Source organism: Carassius auratus, chromosome 44, assembly GCF_003368295.1.
Source record: "Carassius auratus strain Wakin chromosome 44, ASM336829v1, whole genome shotgun sequence".
NCBI classification, from domain to species: Eukaryota; Metazoa; Chordata; class Actinopteri; order Cypriniformes; family Cyprinidae; genus Carassius; species Carassius auratus.
In genome coordinates, this window is record NC_039286.1 from 7367428 (window position 1) to 7384768 (window position 17341).

Sequence of the window (17341 nt, forward strand, 5' to 3'; positions counted from 1 at the left end):
GGACAAAGGAAGATTGTCCCTTGTCCAATATTAGCGCAGCTGCTGCCCCTAGTGGTGGATCTGGTTAAAAATAAAAACATGCAGTCTTTGTAAAATAAGAAAAAAAGATGGGACTTTTTAAGCAGTTTCTTTTTTCTGTTAGATGTTAATCTATGACAAGCCTGGAATGACCGGTGGGAGAATTGAAGTGCGTGGTGATGTTGTGGATGCCACATCATGGGAGTTTACGGACACTATTTCAATCAGAGTGATCAGAGGAGGGTGAGTGGCAAACACAAACTGTGAACCACCTTGCTGAGGTGACTTAAACATCCACATATCATTTCTCTTACTTCTGATCTATATTTTGTAAATCATTTTAAGTGTGCACTTAAGAGGACTTGAGTTTTGAAGATGCATGTGTGCAGGTGACATACCTTTCAAAAGTTTTTCATGTTTTTGAAATATTTCCAAATGTAATTTATTTCTGTGATGGCAAAGCTTGATTTTCAGCATCATTACTCCAGTCTTCAGTCTCACATGATCCTTCAGAAATCATTTTAATATGCTGATTTGTTGCTGAAGAAACATTTCTCATTATCAGTGCTGAAAACAGTTTTGCTTCTTAATATTTTTGTGGAAACTGTGATACCTTTTTTCAGGAGAACGGCATTTATTTGAAATAGAAATCTTCTGTAACACTGTTAAAGTCTTACTGTCTTTTAATCAAAGTTTTTTTTTCTTTATATATATATATATATATATATATATATATATATATATATATATATATATATATATATATATATATAATAGGCATCATTATCCTGCAACTACAGAGCAATTGGCCAAAATTAATATTAATTACTTTAAGTAATTAACATGAAAAAACAAATTAATGGTTCAGGTCATACTTGTTTATTAAACATAGGTGTAGTAAAATAATAATGCTGTTCAGGATTATGCAAAATATTAACTGACACAGGACAGTAAAAATCTAGGAGTAAATATTAATGCACACTAAACAGTTTAGTCAGATTGGCTAGAGAAGGCGAATCAGACACATTCCACATCAGTCTTAACATGCAGCCTCGCCCTGCCTCCCAGCAATGAAACATCTCTCAATCACTGCAAAATATAATTAACTGCAGAAACACATGAATGTAGCTTTTTCTTATTGCTGTTTCTGAGTTATACATTTTATACTAATAGGAACACCTAAAATACATTGTATCATCTACCTTTGTCACTCCCTCAGCTTAAAGAGAGTTGGCTGATTTATGTTTATGCGTAAGCAACTTCATGTTTGCCCTCGTAATTTATCTGAGCGATCGGGCAAAGTCAGCTGTTCTGTAGTTTGCCAAAGATGTCATAACATACACGTCATGTGCTTTTTCTAATGACTTTGTGTCAAAGCCTTGCATCAGTGTGCTTCAAGTAGAAGTGAAGCAGGGTTATAGCTGCTAGGCTAGGTATTTCAAAAAAGGGTATTGTGGTATGTGTGGGTTGCTAAGATTTTTTTTTTTCTTTTGATATATTACAGTTTAAATTTTGTATCGTAATATATTTTTAAATGTAATTAATTTCTATGATGGCAAAGCTGAATTTTTACCAGCCTTTACTACAGTCTTTGGTGCCATACGATCCTTCAGAAATCATTATAATATGCTGATTTGGTGCCCAAGAAATATTTATTAATACAATCCATGTTGAAAACCGCTGTACTGCTTAATCATTTGGGGGAACCTTGACACTTTTTTTCAGGATTCTGTAATGAATAGAAAGTTGTATGTTCTGTTCCTCAGATTATGTCTTCTCTTTTGTCTTCCAAAGTTGGGTGTTGTATGAGAAGCCAGAATTCAAGGGGGAAAAGTTCGCTCTGGACGAGGGGGACATCGAGCTGACAAATCCATTTGGACCACCAGATGAAGAAGTGCTTGATCAGCAGAACGGAACAACGGAGGATCATGGGGAAGAAGACCATGAGCCCAAGCCTCAGCTAAAGAGGACACTCATCATCGGATCCATACGGCGAGCAGTGAGAGTATGTCAGACTTGTGTTTGCTGCAGTTTTCTGGCTTCCCTTTGTTTGCTGAAATTCAAGTTCATAGACATTCTTATCATAACAGGCGCCATTGTTCTAGATTTGTTTTGTGAATGTGTCTCGGATGGATGGGATCATGTTTTGGTTTCACACATCATAGCTATCTTAATAAAAGGTTCAAGTCAATTTTCAGTTTATTTATAAAGCACATATAAAACAGCCACATGGCTGACCAAAGATTCAAAAATAGTTAGAGAATATAAAAATCAGCACAACTAAACAATTAAAACAGGGTCTCGCCCTAATAATAAAATAAGGGATTATAATAATAACACAAGAGAAAAAAAGTATAAACCCTTAGAAGACTAAGCAAAGACCATAAAAGAAGATGTATTGGTGCGCCACCTTGTGTCCCGAAGCAAAACTGTGCCAGTATTTTGACTTTTTAGGAACTCACACTTGCAGGAGTTTATTTTTTTTTCCTTCTTCTTCTTAATGCTCAGTATGTTTAACACTATTTATTATTTTTTTTACCTTTCCAGGATTACAGCGTTCCTGAAATCAGTCTTTTCCCAGAAGAAAATGCAGAAGGCAAGAAGGTGACATTCAGAGACACCTCAGAAGACGCCAGGATTTTTGGCTTCCCAGTCAAAGCAAACTCCATCATCATCAATGCTGGACTGTGAGTGATCAGTGCAGCTTATTCCAAAAATCTCCCTGACATTTTCTGCACAGATTTTGGCAACACGTTCTCACTCCAAACTCAAGTCGTCACATATTGACACTTGGTCAGGACCCGTTGGCGTCACCTTTGATGGTCAGGGTACCCCTTTAGCATCACTTTTAGATGTGCAGGGTACTCCATTGCTATCAGCTGTTTGCCTTATGTGCCAGATCAAGACACATTTAATGGTTTGCATGCATTTGTTAAAAAAGAAATCATTTTATATGAATCTATACTTTTATAGATATTTTGGAGCACTTAACCCCACTCATACCCTAAACCTACCCACTTCTGAAGAATAAAAAGCATGTTACAGGCAAATAAAAGTACAGTCACAGATATTTATTGCAAAAACTGACTGTAAAAAAGAAGAAGTCATGGCCTAGTGGTAAGAGAGTTTGTCTCCTAACCCTAAGGTTGTGGGTTTGAGTCTCGGGCTGGCAATACTACGACTGAGGTGCCCTTGAGCAAGGCACTGAACCCCAACTGCTGCCTGGGTGCCGTGGCATAAATGGCTGTTCACTGCTGTGTGTGTGTGCACTCTGGATGGATTAAATGCAGAGCATGAATTTCAGATTTTTATGCAGAGAACAGAGTTAATAATAAGGCTTAAATAGCTTAAAATTATCCCACTCCCTTAAAGCGCTCACGTTTTATTTAAAAAGATACTCCCGAACATTAGCACGATGCAATCAGTTACAAAACACACAAGAGCCAATGGCATCTCACAACCAAAGCTGACTTTTTTGAAAAGAAAAAAAAAATAATAATAATTTTTGAGTTTGTTCACAGACTGCAACACAGGATCTGAACTTTACAGCAGATGGAGATGGTGATTGTGTCTATTCCTTTCACAAATCAATCGTTTTGCCTCAGAAGATTTGGAATATTAATAATTTTTGAATATATTGTGACTGAAGTTTCTGCCCGTTATATACTGTGTTTTAAATTGGCAATTTAAAGTGAGAATGGAGTGAGAATGTGTTGATTTTGTGTGAAAATCTGCAGAATACTTTTTTGCTTGCATATATTCCATTGGGGCTTGATCATAGTGTTTGTTTGGAAACATCACATGTTTGATTTCCTCCAGATGGTTGGTGTTTGCAGAGCCCTTCTTTCAGGGTGTCCCACGAGTGCTTGAAGTTGGGGGATTCCCCACCCCAGCCTCCTGGGGCGTCACACATCCATACGTGGGCTCCCTACATCCGCTTAAAATAGTAAGTGTCTCCTCCTCAGTCTGCTGTGCTTTTTGATCAATGATTCCACAGCATACCAGTAATTAAATGATGAATATTAACATAAATGTTTTTTGTAGGGGGAACCTAAAGTGGAGAACCTCTTTGAGCCAAAAGTAAGTATGTAACCATGTAATTAAGCAGTCATGTTATTTGTGTTGTTTGCAGGATCACGGATGATTCATGTTTGATATAATTTGTTTTTAACAGATTGTGCTCTATGAAAAGCCATATTTCACTGGCAAAAGCAGAGAAATCTACACCACCATGAGAGATTTCCTGACAAGAGTGGACAAGCAACAATCACTGTTTATGTTCAGTGCAGGATCCATTAAGGTTATTGGAGGCTGGTGAGTATTAAAAGTATTTGTGATTGAGAATGAAGTGGGGAAGAGTGCAAGAACTGAAATATTTACTGCACAGTACGCAGGACAGTATCTGACTTATTTTGTTATATTGCTCTCTCTCTTGTGCTTGACTTACTCCATCTGTTTTGTAGCTGGGTGGGCTATGAGAAGGAGGGTTTCCGGGGTCACCAGTATCTTCTAGAAGAGGGAGAGTACCACGACTGGCGGGTGTGGGGAGGAGTGAACTCAGAGCTGCGCTCAGTCCGAGTCATCCAAGCGGTAAGACAGACACAAAATATATTTTACTATTTTGTATTTTGTGTATATGATAAAATGTTATACCATTTAGTTTCATTAAAATGCTATTTATATAAAAAGAAATGCCAATACTCTAGTATTAATAATAATAACACAATTAGTAATAACAATAATATAATACAAAATATTGAAAAGATTAATATATTATTTTAATGTAGCACTGCTACTACTACAAATAATAATATTAATGATAAAAAATAATATAATAGATGTTTAAATATATTAAATGAATTTCCATGAGTAGCCATGTATTATTAAAATATATTATTATGTTAATATACTACTACTACTACTAATAATAATAATAATAACAGTAATACAATACATGTTTTAAAATATTTTAAGTAGAATTTCAGTGAAAACTATAAAGGTATGTAAATATATGTACTAAAAATATTTTTACAAATATACAAAATATAACTACTACTACTAATAACAATTATATAATATGTATTTTAAAAGTTTTTAGTAGAATTTCTGTGGCTAGCTCTTAATATATGTAAATTTGTTTTTGAAATGGAAATATAAAAAATGTTATTACATTAATACAATAAATAAAAAATAATATACATATTTATTAATTTCTGAATTAGAAAGAGCTTTATTGCAAAGTGTGCTTACACACACACACACACACACAAGTCAGTGTCTTGGTGACAATGAAGTTAAGCTTGCACAGCATTTTGGTGTTTAGTGCACTTCATCATTAAGTTATTGTAAACTAAATTAATAAATGTTCAAAGTTATAAGTGTCATGAATCCGGTCTAACATCTGTTCACTCATCATCATAGGACACCCTCTCACTACATGGACTCTCAAACTACACAGATTGTTCCACTATACACTGGACTACATTTCCCATCATCCATAGCATGTGATGTGATTTTGGTTTGGATGGTTACAGCTGTGTGCAATCAGTGCAGTGGATGATGGGAAATGTAGTCCAGGGTGGTAAGTGAACGGAAGTTAGACTGGATTTGTGACAATAAGTTTTTTTGGACTGTGAAATCTGCTTCCTGTAGGACCTATCCGAGCCCCTGCTGGTGTTATATGGGACACCTGAAGAGGATAAAGAGGAGAATGAAGAGCCTACATTTGAGGTGGCAGAAGCTGTCCCAGATGTGGAGCTGTTTGGGTTTGGCATCAACACCCACTCCATCCACGTGCTGAGTGGAGCGTATGTTCTGATGCCTCCATCTTTTGATGTAGCATTGTTTGAGTGACTAAAATGCTTCCGCATACATTATCTGATAGTTCTTTCTTTCCTCAGATGGGTGGCCTACTCTCATGTGGATTTCTCAGGTAACCAGTATGTCTTGGAAAAAGGCTTCTACAACAGCTGTGAAGACTGGGGCTCTGTAGACAACCGCATCTGCTCCATACAGCCCATCCTCACTGTAAGTCAGAGGCATTATTCATTTATCAAATCCAAACACTTTGTGTAAGGACTGTTCACTCAAATTGTGTGTGGTTGAATATGTTTTGCATAAGGAGTAGATATCAGAGAACTTTGAGAGGCGTAATCACTTTTTCATCTGGTAATTCATTGTAAATTCTTGTGTATTATTTCATAACCATCTGCAATTTGCTTCAACCAGATGTTAAATGTGCTGAAATAATATTTAAGTATTTAATTGACATTAATTATTTCACAGCCATGAATTCCCCTATGAATATCAATTTTTTTATATTATGTCCTTGATTTCATTAATAAGGTTGTTCTTATGTATTTCAGGCACCTAGTGAAGGACCCAGCTTCAGAAATGAGGTAAGCTGAGTCTCTTATGCTCACTGAGGCTGCGTTTTTTTAAAATCGAAAATACAGTAAAACAGTAAGATTGTTAAATATTATTGCAATATTTTTTCTTAATGTAATTTATTCCATTGGTGCTCAAGAAACATAATTATCAATGATGAACAGTTGTCCTGCTGAATATTTTTGTGGAAACAGTGAAGAACTGCATTTATTTGAAACAGAAATCGTATTTAACAGTGTTAAAACTTTTGAACAGCAGTATGTAAAGGAAATCTTTTATCATTAACACACTGCATTTAATGAAACATTTGTCCTCTCTTTCCCTTTGCTGCAGGTGCTGCTCTACTCCGAGCTGGATTTCCAGGGCTCATGTCGGGTGTGTCATCAGAACCAGGACTGTTTGTCTGAAAGTCTCAGTGTCAAGTCCTGCAGAGTGGTGGGAGGAAGGTAAGTGAGAAAATTAAGGGTGGGATACATTTTTTGATGAGTGTATACAGTTGCTCCATAATGCATGTAGACACATACAACTGTAATCATTAGATTCAACATGCATTACCTTTCACTATATTCATGTTCAAATCTCTCCTCAGATTGTGACACTCTGAGTATGTATATCTCTGTTCATTTCAGTTGGGTGTTATATGGAGGAGAGAAGTTCACAGGAAACATGTATGTTTTGTCTGAAGGAGATTATCCCAACCTGACCAGCATGGGCGTCCCAACTGACTACAGCATTCGCTCGGTCAAAGCAGTTCCAATGGTGAGCAGAATCTCTCCTTTCTTAATATGTTTCTGGAAAAAGAGGTCGTCAAATGATCTGAGCCATGATCCATTGAAAAATCTGTAGACGATACATTTAACTACATATAGCTCTCTTTGTTCGCCCATCTGTTCCCCCTTTAGACATTTTCGGTGCCGTCAATCTCACTCTTTGGACTGGAGAGCTTTGAAGGTCGGGAGGTCACAATTGACACACAGATTTACAACATGTGGGAGGAAGGATTTAATCCACATTTCCTCTCTGTTAGGGTCAACAGTGGCTGGTAGGTTTGCAGGGCTGCTTATTAGTAGTACATTTGAGCTTTCATGTCTATTTTGTATGAGATTTTTAACATGTATGTTAAAACCACACCAATCTCTTTGCAGTTGGGTGTTATGTGAACATAGTAACTACAGGGGGCGCCAGTACCTTTTGGAGACAATTGAAATCCCAAACTGGAGTAAATTCAGCTCTCTGTCCTGTATCGGCTCCTTGTATCCAGTCAGACAAGTTAGTATCACAGAGTATTTCTTATGTATTTCCTATCATTTGTACGTCCATTTTTTTAATTGTTTGTTTATATCCCTATAGAAACAAAGACTGTTCCGCATCAAAAATAAAGAGACGGGCCACTACATATCAGTGCAGGGTGGTGTTGAGGACATGAAGACAGGCCGCGTGGTCGTCACAGAGCAGGTGGAGGGAATGAGTGATATTTGGCTTTATCAGGACGGGCTGATCAAAAACAAGGTGCTTTGCACACCATGATGTTGATGAATAATGCATGTATGGTTATTCATAGTTTACAACTTCTTCAAGTCACCCCTTCTCAGATTTTTTAAATGTATGCTCTCTTTTTGTCAGCTGGCTCGAACCATGAGTCTGCAGGTGATGGGTAATGTCGAGTCGGGTGCTAAGGTGGTGCTGTGGACTGAAACACGTGTGCCAGTGCAAACGTGGAGCGCTCAGGTCAGCGGCACAATTTCCAGTGTCACCTTCCCCGGAATGGTGCTGGATATCAAAGGTAAACTATAGTTTGATGCTTTTTTGTACAAAGTACAAAATGTATTACTGTATATTGTACCTATTTATTTTATTATTTATTAAATGGCAATTTATTTACTATTCATTATGAAAAATATCATTGTATTCCTATTCCTATTAATTTATTAAAGATTAATTTTGTGTTTAGAATTTAAAAAAGTAAGGGTAGTTGACCTCAATAAAGCAGTGCCGTGCCATACTTCATCCAAATTTATCAAACAACATTTGCTGACCTTGATTGATTAAGAAACTTTGAGAAATATTTGTAATATATATATATATATATATATATATATATATATATATATATATATATATATATATATATATATATTTTTTTTTTTTTTTTTTTTTTTTTGTAACAGTGTACGCCAGTATAACACATCTTTCTTGAAAAAATGTAATACTTTATTATAAATCTATATTTTGATGTTGGCAACACTAAAAATGTTCTTCATGCAGTCTAATTTGTCTTTTTTCTTCTTCTTTTTTCTTTTACAGGGGGTAAGACATATGACAAACAACATTTAGTGATCCGAGAAGAGAACGGGGAACATGCCAGTCAACAGTGGGAGATGGAATTTGTTTAATCGCGCCACTCTCTTCTTCATCTGATCCCCCTCTCCTTTTGAATCCACCCATCTGTCCTGCCCCAACAATACAAACTCTACCTGAACTGACATATGACACTTTGAGGGCACCAGTGAATCATCCTTACATACAATCAGAAGATGCTGGGTGGGGAAAGTTTCTCCTGTCTGTTAATAGGTGAAATGAATCATAGGTAATGTATTGCCATTTAAAAAAAAAAAAATGAAGCAGAGGTCAAATATCATTCAGCATGCTAGTCTTCTTGATTGTGAAACATAAAGCTCTCGTCTGTGACGTGTCTTATTTGCACATAGTTTGAATAAACCATATTACCTATGGCTCATTTACAAACTGTTGATGGTGTTGGTGGTTAAGTCACTTAGAAACTTTTTTCTTTTTCTTTTTTTCCTGTTTCCCTATACGTCACATGAGAATGTCATCATTGTATATGTTTCCGGCAACTTTCCAAGGATTTTTCATTTCTGCTCATTTTATTTGTTTACAAGCTTATGTCGTTTTGTCTCAGCTTTTATTTGACATATTGGGTATACTTTAATAGCACAGTGTCTGCAATTAGTTTATAGTCATTTGCAAATGCTACCAGAGTGAATTCTACCAGATTTATGTCTGTCCTGTTGTTTTTAATACCAAAAAGTGTGCTTATGTCAGTCAATATAAAGTCACCATGATTTGGAAAACTTTATTATGTATAAATGTTATTTTCATAGTACAAAGTAAAAATATTATGTAACAGGGAGCGGTTTTAATTTTTTAATAAAACTACGTGAAAAAAAAAATCATGTCTTAATTCATCAAATGTTGGCTATTGATGTTTTACTATTTGTCTTAATTTAGAACGGTTCTTCAAGAACATCTTGTACAGTATAGGCATACATATCCAGGAGTGCATGTTTATTAGTTTTAATCAGTTTAACTTGGTTTTGGAAACATGCTGCCAGACTGGATGACTTGTGTTAACCCTGAGATCAGATACGATCAGTGACAGGACTGGAGCGGCGAGGTCAAGAGCGGCGTGTTTACTACGTGTGTAAAGATGTCTGATAAGGGCTGCTGATGAATGACGAGTATGCAGATGCGTGTGCTGGTGCCATTCAGTTTGATCAGGTCTACAAATCAAAAGCCACACCTGATGATGTTGCTCTTGCAGGTGGAGGTGAATTCTCCTGATGTTTTCAACATTTTTACACGTTTATGTGCACATGCAGTTACATGCATGTTCAGCTCCAGTAACTTCTTTGTTGACTTTAAAAACACGTTCACACATTTCTCAAATTACAACCTGTTTTATACAGCTTGTAGCAAATAACTGACATCGAACTTTATAAATGTTCATCAAAATGTGTTCGAGAATTCTCTTTCGAACCATCTTTAATTCATAAATGTTGTTTGGGGAGGAATCTGGTCAACTGAGTCTTCCAGTTTTTTGTAAGTTCTTGTGTGTAGTCTCAAGGTTACACCCATGAGATATCTGATCTGATCTGATCTAAGGCATTGATAGCTTGTTCGGTTTGAGACGTTTTGTGCTTCTTGCAGCAGACGAGCGGCGTACGGAAGCTATTTATTTCCCAACAGTGATTTTAACCTGTGTTTTCATTTTGCGTTATTAAGTTTGAGAGACGGAAGATCAGGAGTCAGTCACCAAAAAAAGCTGAAACTGACATCTCACAGACACTCATTCTGAGTCTTCAGTATAGGTAAACCAACTTAATAATCATCACTGTCTCAGTAATCTTTTTTTTTTAAGCTAGGTAAACCTTTTTAAACTAATTTCATTTTCATTTGCTTTACTCTTTTTGTCAGAAGGATATTTTGAAGCATATTTTAATTTTGAACAGATAGGCCCTATGTTAAGTGAAAATGAAGTTAATGTCTTTGTTTATTATTTTTTTTTACATTTTTTCTTTGAAAAATTACAATATTTTTGAAGAACAGTGGTCTTTCTGAGGTTTTGTGGGTTTTTTTTTTTTCTTTATTGGTTTTTTCCCCATATACACTTTAAGAATTATTTCTCATGAAATGAGTTTTAAATAAAACAAAGATTATTGGAGTATGTTTTACATCAAAATACTTTTCAGTTTTTTTATACTTAAAATATAATGTATAATTCGTTTTTACTTGCCATTTCTTTAAAATCAATTGTGGAATTTGCTAGAGAAATTTGTTGGTAGCACTTTATTTTACAGTCCTGTTCCCCATGTACATACGATGTACTTGTTATAGTAATTACAATAACTATGAAATAACTAGGAACTAACCCTGAACCTACCCCTAAACCTAACCCTACCCCATGTAATTACCTTGTGTTACCAGAACTTTCTTAGATAAATACACTGTATGTACACTTACTGTAAAATAAAGTGCATCCAAATTGTTTTTACACCATTTTTGTGCATAACTTTTCCACATTGACAAGGGGTGACATGGAGCCAGAAGCTAACTCACAGGAAACTTCTCCACTTACGGTAAAATGTTCGCATCTGTACCTACTTCACTTTTTGTGTAGGACTCATTGTTTGTCACTAAATCTCCTGTTTCTTTTTCCAATCATCTTCTCAATACCATTTTTCTTTTACATCAGGATTCTTTTCTTCTACAATCTCCATCCTCCTCTTCATATTGCCTTTATTTTTATCATCCCGCAGTCTGCAGCCATGTGGTGGGGCACCCTGGGGTCTGTACGTCCTTTCCCAAATTTCCGTCCCGAGAGAGATGCTACAGTCCTTCACACTGCACTGGAGAAGAAAGGTACACTTATATCAATGCTCATGAGGCATGATTGTGGTAGTAAAAGTCAATCTTCTAGTAGTCTATCATATTTAATTGTTTTCATTTCAAACTGCCATAACTTTTTGTTAAAGATGTGAGCACCATTGTGAGAATACTAACCAATCGCAGTAATGCTCAGAGACAATCTCTTGCCCAGGCCTACAAGAATTTCTCACAAAAAGTAAGTCAGAAACAAATCTCCAAATCATCACAAGCTGGTCAGTCTCTGTGTGGGGGTCAGGTTGTGTTTTTTACAAGCCAAATACTATAAGAAGTGACTAAGTGATATAATACATTATATAGTGACTAAATGTCCTACAAGGGTTCTAACGTCTAAAAATAAAGAACGGTTTGTAAGTGTTTGGTTTAGGTTTTAGAGGATATAAAGTATCATTAACTCAGTATAAAATCAATAGAAGTCAATGAATAATTCTCATCATGATAAAAACAAAAACAAAGTGTGTTTGTGTGTATGTGTGTGCTACAGGAATTGGACGCAAGTCTGAAGAAGGTTCTTTCCGGTGATCTGCAGTCTCTGATTCTTGGACTGATGATGATATCAGAGAAGTTTGAGGCCCATCGCTTACGCAAAGCCATGGAGGTTTGGCATTAATCCCTAATATAGTGCTAGTCTTTGAGTATGCAGTTATGTGTGTGTGTGTGTGTGTGTGTGTGAGAGAGAGAGAGAGAGAGAGAGAGAGAGAGAGAGAGAGAGATTATCAGCATACATTTAACTATAGATGGACATCCACTCAGACTGTATTCCTTTTTTGTGTGTTCAGGGGGCTGGTACAGATGAAGAAACTCTTTTGGAGATTTTGTGCACAAGGACCCCACAGCAGCTCTCTGACATCAGGGCTGCATACAGTCAAGGTGCTTTAGGAATTATTTTACAATATGTAACAATGTTGAACCTTTAAATGTAATTAATGCTATTAAAAACCTCTTGGTTTTTATTTTATTTATTTTTTATTTTATTTTTTGGAACATCTCACTTTTAACTCTGCTCTTAGTAAATTAAAGCATTGCATAATGATAAAAATAATAATAATAATTAAAATAAAAAAGGTTTTTGGTATGATGGTAAATCAACATGAGCACTAAATATTGACAGAAAATTGTGTCATATATGACACAAAATAATTATTGATTACTGGTAATTTTCCACTGTAAAGCAACACAAAAATGCTGTAAATTACGTTAGCATTTGTGGGAAAAGTTTGGGGTGTGTTCATAATTTTTTTTTCTTTTTATGAATAAAAAGTTCAAAGTAAAAAAAAAAAATATTTGAAATTCTCTTTTCAGATAACAGTGTAAAAGACTTTCCTGTCATTTTTCAATCAATTTATTGCATCCTTTTTTGAAAAAAAGTGTTAATTTGTTTAAAAAATAAAGCTTACTGACCCCCAAAAGTTTAAACGCTAGTGCATATGTTATATATGCTATAAGAATTTAATATAACAGTGAAAATTGCATACATTTTCTATCAGTCTGTGTTTAAATGTTTCAACATTGTCACTTTAACAGAATATAAGCGGGATTTGGAGAAAGACTTGATAAGTGAAACCAGTGGAGATTTTGCAAAGCTCGTTGTGGCATTGTTGAAGGTAACGTGTGTTACTTCCTGTCCTAAATCTCACTATTTAATAATTACCATCAAAAACGTTTTTTCATTATGTTGATACGTCACCACCATGTCAGTATCTCTTATGCGAGTAATCGTATTCAATCTCTCTGTTTCTTTCTCTCTATCCTTTATCAGAAAGAGAATGGGCCAGGGATTATTGACCAGGATATAGCAGTGAGTCCATATATATTCACAAAGATTTCTGTCTCTCTTTCTCAAAGGACTGCTTTCATGTCATATCAAGAAATGTAGCTGATAAAGAATTAACCATAAAACCTATGTTGACTTTGCTTTGTTTGATCTGTTGCACTGCAACGGCCAGTGATTGTTCAGTGACCTCTAGCTGACCTCTTAAATAGTATTCAGATTGTGGATTTCAGCTCAGTTAGATCACAGATATTCTTTGTTTTGGATATCCATATTGGATGACAGATATTCAAAGTTTTCTAAGAAGTCCACTCAGATAAGTTGCATATTTCATATACTTGACTGAACTGTGTGATTGAAATCAGTAGCTATATTTTCATTTTGTTTTACAGTCTTTGTCTGAGGAGCTGAAAAACAAGAAACCTGCAGCTGATATTTGGATCAAATTACTCACCACAAGAAACCCAGACCATCTTAGAACTGGTGAGTTCTGATCTAGCTATTATTTCAGGGACAAAATTGTTGGAAAATGCCTTCAGAAGATAAATGTGGGTTTAATTAACATTTAATTAAATCTAGGGATTTTTTATTTTAAGGTATTTCCAAATTTGACAGCTTATACTTCTACTGAAGTTGTTGTGCATGAGATGTGTCAGAACATTTCATTATTACTGATTAATATCTGCCATTATTGGCAGACGTAGTGTTTGGAAAGGCTGTTATTTCCTGTATCCTTGGTACAAGTAATTACTTGTGTAACGTTTTTGACAAATTTGACTCATGCAAATTTGTGAAACATGACCATATGTACAATTTAAGTCTTGTATAGCAACAAACAATAAAATATTTCAAATGTGTGTGAACATTTCTACTTCAGTGCTGGAAGAACTGGAGTTTGAGATAGGCCAGACAGTGAAGGAGACTTTAGACGGACATTTTAAAGGAGTCCTCTCTGGAGACTTCAAAAAGGGTTTAAAGACACTAGGTAAAACTGTTTTTTGTTTGAGGATGTATTAATGTGTGTGTGATCAATAAATGTAAATGTCATTTGCAATTCATCTCTTTCTTCTTCTCATCAGTGCAATGTATACAAAACCAATATCTATTCTTGGCACAACGGATCCAAACTATGAAAGTAAGCTTGGGATTTCTTTTCTTTTTTGTTGTTGTTTGTTTGTTTTTTTTTTATTTTTTTTATTTTTATTTTTTTAAGTTAATAAATGCCATTCCTAAATTATTTAGTTTAAAACTTTTGCCAGCATTTTGGGTGCCAACGAGTAAAATAAAACCTAAAACCACCTATATGATGGGCTAAATATTGCCAGCTATGTATCAATGAAAAAAAATATTTCCTGAAATACAAAAATACAACTTGCTAAATCCATGCAAAGCGCATGCAAATACAAAACGGGAAGTTCTTTAAAACAAATATACAGCTTTATACAAATGCTGAGATCACTGCTTGTTTATTCACTGTATAATGCTCAGTGGCCCACAGACTTTTTTTTTTGTTTTTGTTTTTTTGCTTTGAAATGAAAATTTCAATGACTTAGGACTGAATATAAACCTAACAGACCACTCAGATCATTAGGATCGAGTGAGTTAGAAATACCAAGGGTTCACACAAAACAAGGGGAGTCTGCTTTTAGTTATCATGCTGCCCACAATTGCAATCAGCTTCCAGAAGAGATCAGATGTGCTAAAACATTGGCCACTTTTAAATTTAGACTCAAAACTCATCTGTTTAGCTGTGCATTTATTGAATGAGCACTGCGCTACGTCTGAACTGTATTTCATGAATTGCACTGTATATTATGTGAACCAAAATGATTGCACAACCTTAAATTCATTTTAAATACGTTTAAATAATTTTCTTGTTTTTGTTTTATATGATTGTTTTACTTTCTTTTATGTAAAGCACTTTAAGTTACCATTGTGTATGAAGTGAAACTTGCCTTGCCTTGCCTTGCCATGCCTTGCCTAAAAATATGTGTTGACATACTGTGTCCTGTACTCTGAAGGCACCGGTGGTCCAGGGTGTGATGGTGGCTCACAGTGAGGAGGATCTACTGAGAGTTAGAGTGGCATACCTTCAGTCAACGGGGACTTCTCTGTACACGGCCTTACAGGTCCTTCACACACACACACACACACACACACACACATATCTTTAAACCAGTCTTTACTATCATTGTTAATTCCAGCTAAATAATGTTTTTGTTTGGTTTTTCTTGTTTTCTCAATAGAAGCAGTTCAAAGGTGAACTCCAGCAGGGTTTGTTGGCTATATGTCGTGCAGAAGATTAGAAGAAGTGCTGTATCTGATGCAAATAAGCATTTTTACATTTACGTGCACACAGTGAAAGCACATTCCATTCATTTTAATAAAAAAAACTTTGGGTCTGAATAAATAAATAAATAAAATGTTACTGAGAATTGTAGCACTGTTCTTTACAAATCCCTGTGGAAGGCAATAGAGTTTTAATAACACAATTTTGAACTTTTTAAATACAATTTTCAACTTGTATTGTCAGTTATGACTTTTTTCTCATATTTTCATGACTTTTTATGTCAAAATTTTTACTTCTATATCATTATATTGATTGACTTAAGCATGCCTTTTTTATGTGGCAGAAATGGTCTTTCAAAGCTCTCACCTTAAATCTCTGGATTATTTTTTTATATTATTGCCCATAAGTGTTTTTAAGATTAAGCAGAACAAACTGTGGTAATAGGGCTTGATTCAAAACAGCACTCTTTCATTTTTATTTTTACAATTTTCACTTTTGTTTGAGGGGAATTATATATATATATATATATATATATATATATATATATATATATATATATATATATATATATATATATATATATATATATATATATATATATATATATATATATATATATATATATATATATATATATATATATATATATATATATATATATATATATACTGCCAGTCAGATTTGTGATGTTTTTTACAGATCTCTCTTCAGCTCATTATGGCTGTATTTTTTATTTATTTATTTTTTTAATCAGAAATAGAGAAAACAAAAACAGTAATATTGTGAAATTATTGCAATTTAAAATAATGGTTTTCTGTTTTAATATACTTTAAAATATAATTTATTTGATCAAAGCTGAATTTTCAGCATCATAACTCCAGTCTTCAGTGTCACATAATGCTTCAGAAATCATTCTAATATGCTGATTTAACATCAATATTGGAAACAGTTTTGCTGCTTATTTTTATTAATTTTTTTGAAAGTAATGAATGCTTTTATTTAAGAGGCAACCTACAATCTTCTGTGTCAGCTGCCCCACAAGGATACGTTTTTACATTTTGATCTGAAAGAAAACATCCTTCTGTTGCAGGTGATTCAGAAGAGCGTACGCTGCTTGTATTCAGCAGATATTCTCCAAAATTGTGCTACAGTGATGTGGAGAGACACAGAGGAGACAAATTGTTGAATAAAGTTATTTTTGTTTTCTTGGTGCACAAAAGGTATTCTTGTCGCTTCATTATGTTACGGTTGAACCGCTGATGGGAGATGGACTATTCTGACGGTGCTTTTCATACTTTTCTGGACGTTGACAGTGTAACTTACTTGGCAGTCTATGGGACAGTCACAAGCCTCCTGGTTTTCATCCAAAATATCTTAAATTGTGTTCCGAAGACAGACTTTTACAGGTTTTTTTACAGGCTTTTTACAGGCTTTTACAGGTTTTGAACGACACGGGGGTAAGAATTTTACTTTGGGGTGCAGTATACCTTTAAGACCGTTTACCGTGTTATTTGTCATTCTTATCTTCTAGATTGTTGCTTGACTCATTTGATTTTCCAGTATGCCATAAGATCATAAACTGAGGAAAAGGAAATGATTGATTTGTACTATTTTAGCAGAAAAGGCCCAGTTACTAAACAGTAAATACATTACCATCACATTAAAATGAAAATCAACACTAGTCTTAGCTA

The 17341-nt window shown here is 34.8% G+C and overlaps 2 protein-coding genes across 3 annotated transcripts in view; both read left to right on the forward strand.

Annotated features, from left to right (window-relative positions):
* The window catches only part of LOC113062319 (uncharacterized), a 34219-nt gene extending 24631 nt beyond the window's left edge, over positions 1-9588 (forward strand). Inside the window, exons 6-22 of the mRNA XM_026232082.1 lie at positions 143-261; positions 1813-2023; positions 2566-2705; positions 3838-3964; positions 4063-4098; positions 4193-4332; positions 4482-4608; positions 5671-5825; positions 5919-6045; positions 6384-6416; positions 6739-6851; positions 7035-7164; positions 7308-7447; positions 7551-7674; positions 7756-7914; positions 8029-8188; positions 8710-9588. Coding sequence (XP_026087867.1) covers positions 143-261; positions 1813-2023; positions 2566-2705; positions 3838-3964; positions 4063-4098; positions 4193-4332; positions 4482-4608; positions 5671-5825; positions 5919-6045; positions 6384-6416; positions 6739-6851; positions 7035-7164; positions 7308-7447; positions 7551-7674; positions 7756-7914; positions 8029-8188; positions 8710-8798 — 2130 coding nt within the window. The 3' untranslated portion in view covers positions 8799-9588. The remainder of the gene's footprint in view (positions 1-142; positions 262-1812; positions 2024-2565; positions 2706-3837; positions 3965-4062; positions 4099-4192; positions 4333-4481; positions 4609-5670; positions 5826-5918; positions 6046-6383; positions 6417-6738; positions 6852-7034; positions 7165-7307; positions 7448-7550; positions 7675-7755; positions 7915-8028; positions 8189-8709) is intronic.
* A 616-nt stretch (positions 9589-10204) lies between these two features.
* Positions 10205-15793, forward strand: LOC113062320 (annexin A2-like). 2 transcript variants are annotated; one of them, XM_026232084.1, is made up of 13 exons: positions 10205-10514; positions 11234-11282; positions 11463-11565; positions 11679-11767; positions 12074-12187; positions 12369-12459; positions 13114-13193; positions 13349-13387; positions 13753-13843; positions 14238-14345; positions 14440-14495; positions 15382-15489; positions 15610-15793. In XM_026232084.1, exons 2-13 carry the CDS (start codon positions 11241-11243, stop codon positions 15664-15666), a joined length of 978 nt encoding a protein of 325 aa, XP_026087869.1. In that variant the 5' UTR covers positions 10205-10514; positions 11234-11240; the 3' UTR covers positions 15667-15793. The 2 variants fall into 2 exon arrangements, with proteins under 2 accessions (XP_026087869.1, XP_026087868.1); XM_026232083.1 differs by having other exon boundaries at positions 10208-10514; positions 15607-15793.
* The last annotated feature ends 1548 nt before the right edge of the window (positions 15794-17341 follow it).

Bases quoted from the DNA above. Each gene is read 5' to 3' on its own strand.
- LOC113062320 (XM_026232083.1), top strand. From the start codon at position 11,241: ATGGAGCCAGAAGCTAACTCACAGGAAACTTCTCCACTTACG. The intron at 13,388-13,752 runs GTGAGTCCATAT...TTTGTTTTACAG, and splicing joins TTATTGACCAGGATATAGCA to TCTTTGTCTGAGGAGCTGAA. The intron at 13,844-14,237 runs GTGAGTTCTGAT...TTTCTACTTCAG, and splicing joins CCCAGACCATCTTAGAACTG to TGCTGGAAGAACTGGAGTTT.